Source organism: Puccinia triticina, chromosome 5A (assembly GCF_026914185.1).
Source record: "Puccinia triticina chromosome 5A, complete sequence".
Lineage (NCBI taxonomy): Eukaryota > Fungi > Basidiomycota > Pucciniomycetes > Pucciniales > Pucciniaceae > Puccinia > Puccinia triticina.
Genome location: NC_070562.1, coordinates 5,148,588 through 5,159,262, shown reverse-complemented (window position 1 = coordinate 5,159,262; position 10,675 = coordinate 5,148,588). Strand labels below are relative to the sequence as shown.

At 45.5% G+C, this 10,675-nt stretch overlaps 2 protein-coding genes across 2 annotated transcripts; one reads left to right on the top strand and one right to left on the bottom strand.

Annotated features, from left to right (window-relative positions):
* Positions 1–2,777: 2,777 nt before the first annotated feature.
* On the top strand, positions 2,778–3,230 carry PtA15_5A624 (uncharacterized protein; the record flags this gene model as incomplete). The annotated part of the gene is made up of 2 exons (XM_053169405.1): positions 2,778–2,792; positions 2,856–3,230. 2 exons carry the CDS (start codon positions 2,778–2,780, stop codon positions 3,228–3,230), a joined length of 390 nt encoding a protein of 129 aa, XP_053020605.1.
* Positions 3,231–9,826: 6,596 nt separating this feature from the next.
* On the bottom strand, positions 9,827–10,466 carry PtA15_5A623 (uncharacterized protein; the record flags this gene model as incomplete). Its single annotated transcript, XM_053169404.1, has 4 exons — positions 9,827–10,017; positions 10,107–10,124; positions 10,227–10,307; positions 10,370–10,466. The coding sequence occupies 4 exons, from the start codon at positions 10,464–10,466 to the stop codon at positions 9,827–9,829; spliced, it is 387 nt and encodes a 128-aa protein (XP_053020604.1).
* Positions 10,467–10,675: the final 209 nt, after the last annotated feature.

Genomic DNA, 10,675 nt, shown 5'->3' with positions numbered 1-10,675 from the left:
TCTGATTTTCTGGATAAAAATGAATGTGTTTCTAGGAGGAATCTCTTTCAATTGTCTGTTTTGTGAAGCTTGACCGCTTAACCTGCAAGTGCTGCCAGGATACACATACCCTTTCACACATCATACACCACCAAAATACTGGTGCTGTTCTTCCTCCCCTACCTAGCATGGCAGAGATATTGGGCAGAGTTTCTCTCTGCCAATGCTAGATGAGTCCTCTCATCTCTTCATCATGCTCAATCCAGATTTGTATATAGAATAAGAGATATTGGACAGCATTTCTCTCTTCTGATGGTAGCAATAAAAATGTGGTTCTAGAAGCTCCCCAGGTTTTCCATACCTGCCACTCTCCATGACATTTCTCCAAAGTTTAGTGAAGGTCATTTCCAGCCCTGTTAGGACCCAAATTTCCCTCTATTTTTTTTTTCCTCCTCCCCCTCCAACTCTCTCTGCCTTTTCTTCCAGGAATCCACCATGGAACAAAATTCTTGCCAGGGTGGATGAATTTTGAAGAGTTTGAATGGGCAAAAATAAGCTGAGAAGCTTGTGATTCAAATGGTGCAAAGGATACAGCAAGAATAACAAGTGTACAGGGAGTTTTTGGGGAAATAGGCAAGTGTGACATCTTCCCTGCCATTTTTCTCAATCCTTTAGGGCCAGAAAAGCCACTTTAGAGGAGGACTTCCAAGTTCCTGTCAATGAGAAATACACAATTAGAAACCAGTCAATTTTCCAAAAATGAAATTCATCACCAGCAGATCCCAAAATGGTGTAGAAGAAGGGCCAATATGTTTCAAAAATGGTATGATTTTTCAATCCCGTCAATTACATAATTGTGGATTTGGTCATATTTGATACCCCCTAATCTAGAGGGCCTGGCTGGTGAAAATTGATTGATATTGAGTTTTCACCAGCAAAAAAGGTTTAGCGGCCTCCTCTAAATCAAGCATTTTAGGCAATGGTAAGTCCTCCTGAGGGAATTTCCTCCTTTGGAGGTTGTTACACTCCCCCAAGGAGGGACTTCTGAATTTTGGCTGCTGGTGCTGACTTATCACAAATGCCTTGCTTTGGAGGGCGCTGGTACAGCCCAAGCTTAACAAAGCCTCTCTGGGGAGGCGCGAAGCGTCTCCAAAGGAGAGTCTTACCTCTAATTTCACATATTTGGCCCTACAGACTTGCGTTTTTCTTGTAAAAAACAGTTTTTTGTTTTATTTTTGAAAATAATTTTAAAAGTGTAGTTTGTGGTTTTAAAAAAAATTGAGTAGACATACTTGTAGCCTGCTATCTCAGATTTCATCCCTTGTTTTTTGAGCTTACTGCACCTCATAGTTAATAGCCCAATCCACCTACTGTGGACTGGTTCTGAAGGGGCCTTGCAGTCATTTTTGAGCTCAAAATGTGGAATTCCCTGAGCTTGCGCGGGCTCAAAGGGGGCGGATTGATTACAGAAATCCACCATGTAAAAACATTTACAGGATTTTTCTTGCCAGGGGGGATGGATAATGAGGAGTTTGAAATGGGGGAAAATAAGCTAAGAACCTGGGGATTTTAATGGTGCAAAAGGCACAGTGAGAAATAGAATTCTAGGGAGAGGTATTGGGGAAAATAAGGCAGGGTGACATCTCCCCTGCCATTTGGCTTGTTCCTGTAGGGCAAGAAATGCCACTTTAGAGGCAAGTCCCTCCTTCGGATTCAGATGTCTCTACGCTCCCCCCAGGAGGGTACGCTTGTTTTAAGTTTGGGTACATCCTGGGCTGGCGCGAAGTTTGGAGGTTGCGCTTCGCGTGTTGGGAATGGGAGATGCTCTGCACCCCCGGTCCGAACTTGACACAAGTCCCTCGTACCCGGTAATGTATGGCGGTGTGTGCAACCCCACTGCCATTGGCAGAGGGACTTGCGCATAATGACAGATTTGTGGTGTGAGAGCAGAAAATCATTTTGGTGTAGAGCACCCTAATTTGGCACTCTACCCCACAAACTCCGCATGGGCCCACCTGCGCCGTGATTATTTACTCTCCCTGTTTCTCCAGGATCCTGGGCCCTTGAGAGCGCAAGTTGGGTCGCGGCGAATTTTTACTCTCCCTGTTTCTCCAGGATCCTGGGCCCTTGAGACCGCAAGTTGGATCGCGGCGAAGCCGCGTTTGGCGGCGGAGCCGCCCACTCAGGTGGAGCAGCAATTTTGCGGCGAAGCCGCGGGGCGGGGTAGAGCTGATGCCCGGCCCCTCGAGAGCTGGTGCTCAAAGAATTTTGGGACTGAGCTGCTGCTCTGGGTTCAGACGCCAATGCGCACAAACAAATTTTGATCCGTAGGAAGGCTTACGCTGATGCGCTGCAGCCTTAGCAGACCAGGGGCATTTTGTGGTGAAAAGAAGAGCCCTATTTAAGCAAATCAGACAATCGGCGCAGCTGCTGTATCCCGGTCCTCCCACAGAATGGTAACATGGGGTCATCTCCAATGAATTCATGCCATGATCAGCCCCAGGACTACCACCCCCACCCCAAAAGATACATCCAGGTAGTGATCACAAGTCCGCTCATCTGGCCACATGTTATTGTGAGGCATAGAGATTACAACTCCATTGTTAGTCAAATGAACCAAATTCAAGTCGCTTGCCACTCACATTTCTCCTTTTTGGCAGCACAAAGACAAGGCGGAGTTCGAAGTCAAGTACGTTGTGCCTGGCAATGGTCTTCAGGGTAAGACCCATTTTCTTTACAAGCTTGGCCGCGAGCTACTAATCTCTGGGTACATCTGGGGTTACTGTGTTGAACGTAATATGTGGGAAGTTCAGGTATGCCACATTGTTAACACCCAAGTTGCTTGAGCAAAAGCTGACCAATTACGTGCATCAAAGGTCTTGAACTTATCTTTCCCGTCTGGCAACCAGAGCACAGTCAGTGCCACACCGTCTTGGTCGGGCAGAGCAACACGTTGTTGCCCCGGCTTGGTTGCGCTCAGCAAAATCCAGTTGCCCACTCCGTCGACAAGCAAAAAACCATTGACAAACCTTCCCAAACACCCTGAGGCATCCAACAGTTTGAATCCTATAAGTCAACCTTGCTTCTCTCCTGTCCCACTGGCCTGGCCCTCTGCAAGAGAAGATGGTGAATTACCTCAGTCTTCTCACGACAATGGTGACAACCATTTTGTCAACACCTACCCTAAACAGCGTACTCCGGCTGAGATCATAAATCACGCCCGCAAGCAAATGAAGGTCTCCCAGCACTAGCAACACTCAGCTCTGCCCATCAATGTACATAGTGATTAGCTGTTCACATAGTTTTTGTAGATACTGTTGGCCATTTTTTTCCCCTTCTCTCAATTTCCCTTTTGCTTGGTGCACGTCTTTGTTCAAGTCATCTTTCTCTTTGTACATAATTTTTAAAATGCCACTCTTTTGATTGTAATTCCAGATTCACCTTCCTGTGAACCACATTGCTCCCGTGTCAGATCATACACTCACTCAAAGTTGAGGCTACTATGATGACTTCACCCAGTGGATCCCAGTCAAAAACAAGGACCAATCCGCACCAGACAACATAGCTTCATGTGTTGAAAAGGGAGGGTCCAGAACATGTTTATAGTCCCCAGCACAGTATAAATGGGTGCTTGATTCCGACTCTTTTCTTTACAGATAAGGTTCAACACTAATGTGGATCCAAAACTTAATGTACAGAAAAGCTTCTTTAAGCTGTGTTTCCAGGCCAGGCGTAGGGGCTTTTTATTGTCACATTGGATGATTGAGGACTCACCCCTAACTTAGCTAAGTCCCTCCTCCTTGGGGGAGCAAAGCAACCTCCAAAGGAGGGTCCCTGCGGGACAGCGTCCCCCCTCCACATAGAGAGGGACTTAGTTACATTAGACTCACCCGTACTGTTGGATTTTGCAAAATCCAACAGTACAACACCTCTTAATTTCACAGCGGTGGATTGAGGACTCACCAACACAGTCGCATTTGTTGTACTGTTGGATTGTGCCAAATCCAACAGTACCCAACTGAGACTGCTGTCTCCAACCATGTTGCCACTACTGTTTACCCCGATCTCCACCTTCCGCACTATTGCAATCAAGCCGCCAACATCAATTATTACGGCTCACGTCTGATTTTGGCCCCGCTCCATTGGGATGTTCTGGGCATCAAGGAGGTTTGCTCCCGGCACCTGCCGGGGAGGTTTGTCGAGTTCCTCTTGATTGACGCCATGGCCACGGAGATGGATGGAATTAACAAGGAGGATGGAGTGAACAAAGAAGTCCTTCACACCTTTTCAATCCCCCATGTGGTAAGCCAATCCTGATCTAGCCAGAAAACCAGCAACCATCAATCACAAGGCTGTCACACCTCAAGACTAAATCATATACCTATGGACCCCTTGTCAGCAAAGCCCAAGCCCCTCAACATCCCCACTCAATGGTCATACTCTGGATAATAGTATTTCCTATTCCCACAGCCCCCCTCTCTTGGATAAACCCTCTCCCTAGTGTCAAACATCTACCCAGATCACATGTTACCCCCTTCTTCTAGTGTTTCCTTAGAACCATTTGCTCAAAGATGTATAAGCACCCTTGAAACCCTTCAACCTCCAAACCCAACATGATACACATTATACTAGATATAGCCCCAAACCCCACCTAGCTTATTACTTCCTGAAACACTCCCTGAAACACCTGACTCCTCCTATCTTATATCCCTAGATTACTTCTTCCTGAAACACTTCCTGAAACTTCTAACTCCTCCTATCTTAGATCATAGAATATTCTACCACTGTTATGTCTCACATATCCCCTCCTCCAACTAGGAAGATTGCACCATAGCCCCCAGAAGATGGCTTCATCCCCACCCACTATTACACCATCATGTGACTCCTTGACCCACTACTCTGACCACATGGCTGTTTCATCCTATAGAAGTAGAATTTTCTATGCTTCCCTTCAGGTTATCCTTGTTTCCTCATGGCTCTTCTTTCTTGTGTATATAAACTGGGTTGTTTTCCTCTTCATTTGTTCCCCATCAGATCCTGTCAAAGTAACTCAGATCACTGGTCACCTGTCATTAGCCTTGCTTATGCCAATAAATTATATTGGACAAGCTTGTTATCTGTGTACAAAATATTAGATTAGTAGAAAATTAACCCTCAAGACATACCTCAAGAATCCTCTATAGTCACACCTTTCCATAAGAGTCCACACTCTTATATCTTTTTCTTGTTCCCAGAGAGGCAGCCCATTAAAGCACCATTCCCTCTCCAGCTCTATTCATCCCAAGAGTAGTTCCACACTGGCCTGCCAGCAGTTACTCTCCAACTTAAGGTAGGCATGCCCGTAATCCTACTCCGCAACCTCGACCTGGCCGCGGGGTTGCCAAACAGTACCAGGCTTTTGACAGAAGACATCACCCCCAATGGGCTCAGGTGCACCATACTTAACGGATCGCGGGTTGGCTCTATGTGCAACATCCCCAAGATTAAGCTCATACACAAAGCTAATGCCTCTCATGCCGTATTGTTCAGCCGGTTCCAATTTCTGGTCTCAATGGCGTTTGCGCTCAAGATCAACAAGTCACAGGGACAATCACTCGCAAAAGTTGTGGTGTACTGGTGTACCTCCCATGCGCTGTTTTCAGCCACAGCCAACTGTACGTCGCCCTCTTGCGGGTAACGTCTGTTGCAGGCCTCTTGATAGGAATTATTGCCCAGCCAACACGGCCGCATTCCACAATGAATTTAGTAAGTCTTGACGTCATCAGGAGGTGCGCCAAGGAGCCACACACCTAGCCAGAACAAGCGTGAGTGAACCAGTCCAGCAGGATTTTTTCCATTGTCTATGATATCTTGCACATGTATATATACAACAACTACCTCAAATGCTATGTTATACAATGTATTTCCTGGGACACCAGGATCAACCTGAAGCTGAAACAGCCCCAGTTGCTCTCACCCATAAGCTCTCCACCTTTCCTATCACTGAGTGCGCGGTGCTTGCGCCGCGTTTTCCCCTAGTAGGTGCTGGTGGTGTTCCGGAGCCTCCAATGTTTTGCACTGTTGGCGGCGCACTGGGAGTTGGAGGAGCGACTTACTGTTGGCTTATCAAGGACGTGAGCAGGAGAAACAATTTAGATTGCAACATCTTGTAAAGGTTGGTTGGAGGTGGATGAAAGATGTCAGGTTGGCAATACAAAGGTCCAATGGCAATATTAGGAAACCCTTGGGACAGGGATGCAGAAGATATACTGATGGTTTAAGGAGGGAAAGTAAGGAATGATTTGCCTCGTAGATTTTTGAATGGCTTGTCCGGACAAATTGAGGGAGCCATGGGCACAGGAGGAAGTGTGCAGTCCCCTTTAGTCAATCGTCAAGTGGACTGTGGCCCTGGGGGAGGAGATGACTGAATGGAGCGATGTGCGGCTGGCTCACTTGGGAATGATCAGCTTGACCACTAGTAGGATAAAAAATTTATCCACAGTTGTTGAATTGCAACTGTGAAGAGCTCTGTTCACACTTCTGGTGTTTCTGGCAGATTTTGGCAGATGCTTGTATAAGCGGAGGGAGACTCCAGAAAAAAAAAGGCCCACCAGCTTGAGAGATTGGCCAAGTTGCTATTTCAAGGCAACACTGAAAACTTGTGGATGAATGCACAAGACGACATGATATTTGAGCATGAGCAGCAAAGCCAGAACAACCAGTCTGTAACAGCTGTGTCAAACAAACAACAATCAATTTCTTCTTTGCCCTGAAAAGGCGGATTACAATAAGCATGAGCCCCAACAAAACTGTATGTAAACAAACAGACTTGCGCCAAATAAGGAAAGTTTTCTTTTTTTTTGTATTTCACAACTCAGTGGGATTTTCTTGCTGAGCAGTACTTGGTAGATTTTTGGAATGGTATTTTTAGGGAAGGTGTATTTTCCGCCCATCAATGAAAGTTATTTGGTCCCGGACCATCAGCGGAGTGCTCAGCAATCACTCATATGGAATCAGCTGTGCGGCCACATACATAAGGGTGAATACTGGAGAAAAAAGGTGGGATTGCTCATCAAGGGTAGAGAGAAAAAACATAAGATCTCAGTGAATATGGAAGTGATAAGCTCAAGTTTATCTTATGGTTGTTGCGGCAAGACATGGCTATTTGATCCATTGGTTCTAAACCAAAGATAAATTTGCTATTATCTTTGGTTTGGAACCAATGGGAGGGCAGAGCTGGATGGAGCTGGGAGGAGCTGTGTCAGAGCCGCGGAAAACAAGGTTACCACACGCTTCTGACCAGTATTGCCCAAGTTTTTTTTTTCATATCCCCCCTAATCCATAATCCCTAACCCCTAACCCCTAAACCTGCCCTCAAAATCCTGCCCCCTATCCCCCAAATGGGGGATGGGGACAGGGGGGATCAAACCAGCAACATGCCTATTACCTGGTTTGCAGCAGAGAGGCTATGACAATTTTCTGCATAGGGCTGTTTGGGAAAATTTATTACCCAGGCCAGCTCCAATCAGCTCCATCCAGCTCCGCCCTCCCATCGATTCCAAACCAAAGATAATAGCAAATTTATCTTTGGTTTAAAGCCGAAGAATTGGATCGACACAGGTGTTTGCGGCAGATATGTAATAGCATTCCACCTTGGTACATAAAAATTGAAAGCTCACCCAACTTGGCCAAGCGGATGAACTGCAAAAAAACATGTGTGGGGCATCTCCAGAGTCAAACCCTTGAAATGTGTGGGCTTTTCAGGAGAGTGAGTTGTGTGCACCATGCCCAAACCTTTTTCCTCAGGGTGTACCACATTGTCTCTCTCATTGCAAGTGGCAATGACCCTTCAGGTTCATGGTGCCGGGAAGTGGTGGTGGCTAAGTGCAAACTTGCAATCTTGGAGATCCCCAAATGCAGGCAGCGGGAAAGAGAAGGCCAGCCCAGGTGGATGTTTGGTGAAGATTTGTGTGGACTACACATCTACTCCATCAGCATGGGGGCCTTTAGAAAAGGGATATTGAGAATGAGTGTGTTGGTTGAGATTAGAGAATGTCAAAACGGACCCGGGTACCGTTTACACCGCCGGTACCCGCGCAGTTTTTGCCAAAAACAGGCACCCGGCACTGCCTGGCGGGTACCACAGGTCTTTTAGGCGGGTACCAGCGGTACCCGCCGGCTTTTTTTCATCAAGGGGGGTCCTTGATGACCGGAATGGATGTGTCATCATAAGTTCCTCCCCTCAATGACCGAAACAGGTCGGTCATCAAGGGGAGGATCTCTCAATGACCAGAACAGCAATGACCAACCTGTTCTGGTCATCAAACAGGTTGGTCATTGTCATTGAGGGTACTCCCCCAACGACCAGTACACACTTGTCATCAAGGGGAGTTGTTACTCCCCTCAATGATTGCACCTGGGCCGTCCTTGATGACCGGTCTATTTTCAGTCATCAAGGGCAGCTCAAAGCAGGGTAAGGGCCGGGGGTCCAAGGGCTACCTGATTAACCCGGCGGGGTAAAGTGGTACTTGGGGGCGGTACCTGGGTACCGCCGCTTTTTCCAAAAAAACGGGCACCTGGCACCACCTGGCGGGTGCGGGCGGTACCCGCCTGCGGGTGCCGGGTACCGCCAAACGGGTTCCGGTTGATATTCTCTAGTTGAGATCAAAGAATACATATATTGTGGTGCTCCATCCCAAGCCACAAGTAGTATTTTAGTATCTTCTCTTTACATATCTTCATCAATTACATTGCCCATTAACCCATAGCCCTTCACAAATACTTCATTATTATTGCATATTCAGATTCTACGCCTCATTTCACCTATAGTCACTCACACATGGTACCCCCTTCTCTTCAATGGTTCAATAGTTATAAAGGATATAAGATCTACAGAAAACCTACAGTCTTCAAACACTCATTTCATTAGTAACTTACTTAAATCATTATAGTAAATTCCTTTTACAGATATCTTCTCACATATTAAACCCTTTAAATACATTTCTCATCATGTACTATGCCAATTGTACACATTACATCATTGGATCTGTGCTTACCTCTTTCAGTAGTGCTCATCATCACAAGTTGTTACTATATTCACATCATCTTCCCCATTTGTAAAATCTTTCTTCCCATATCCAGAACTCCTCTTGATTGCTCATCCTTCAGCTGAACATAAGACAGACTGTTTCCCCCTCACTTGTAAGGTATGCAGAAATTATAGTAGAAATTCCTCATCACCTATTTGCTTATTGAAATCATTGCTATTGCTCCTGAACCCATTGCTATTGAAAATTTCCCATTGACCCTCTGAACTCACCATTGCTATTGAATCATTACCATTGCTTCCCCCTCATCAATCATTACCCCCATCCTCTCATCCTCAGTAGCCAAACAGTAGTTAAGCTTGTAGTACTAGTTCCTAAGATCAAGTAGAAATCAGCCACACCTTTTCTTCTTTTTCTTAGTGTTACTCTAATCCCCCCAGTATTAGTCAGGAAGGTAGCTTCACCAGCACCCTTGCATAGCTTACATTGTACTAGTGTTGCTATCCATCTCCCTTCCCAGCTCTATTCCCCCCTTTGAGTAGTTCCACAATATAGAATTCAAAGAAGCAATGGAAAAAGGAGGGAATATGTACAGTAAAAAGAATTTACACAAGGAAAAAGTGGGATAGTGGATGAAGAAAACAAATAAAAAGGAATAGTACTACTAATGTGAAGCTAGACTGATTCAAGCATTGCAACATTGTCCAGCAAGACGCAGGGCTCATAAAGTGAGCTGCTGCAGTCAACACTTGCAGATGATACAAGATTGAAATTTATCTTAATCTTTTTATGTTTGATAAGGCACCATGACTTACAAATAGTCATATCCTTGTGTCCTGGATAATCTTCAATTCACCAACAGCCTGCTCCAGCTTTTGTAGACTAGATAGCATCTTGCCTGTGAGATGCTCCAGAAGTTCCAGCTTTGCTAGTCTTTGAGCCTCCGCTTGTTGTTGAGCCTCTGCTTGTTGTTGAGCCTCCACTTGATGTTGAGCCTCTTGCCTTTGGGTGTCTTGGCGAGTGAAATATTTGTGAGCAATGAGAAAATTTGATTAGCTTTCTGTGTGCATTACAAAGGATCAAAGGAAAAATGAAACTCACCAACAGCAATGATGGTAGCTGAAACAGCAAGCGCAAAAAGCATATTATCTTGAAGGGTGGAAGAAAATTTATTATAAAAAACTTGATCATACATATTGATACATTGTATTGAGGACCCACCTGGATTAGCTTGTGAGAGATGGTAGGAAAGAAAATCACTGATCCAATTGATGTGTTTGTTGGTGAGATCTCGAATTTTGTCTTTGATGGGGTGAAGGTGGTCAGCAAATTATAAAAGGAAGGTTTGGATGAAGCCAACTGACTTAACAGTGCATTAGCAACAGTATTCAACAGTAGTGAATTCCAATCCAAGGCCGTGTGTGTCTCCAAGGCTGGGTGGGTTTCAATTGGCGGGCTCATGGTATTGGAAATTTGAAATGTAAAAAAATAATACAGATGTGACTCTGTTGTAGGAGTGTGCCAAAGTACAATCCGTTGTAGGAGTTTGCCAAAGTAAAATCCGTTGTAGGAGTGTGCCAAAGTACACTCCATTGTAGGAGTGTGCCAAAGAACACTCTGTAATAGGAGCTTGCCGAAGCAAACTCTGCAATAGTAGTGTGCCAAAGCAC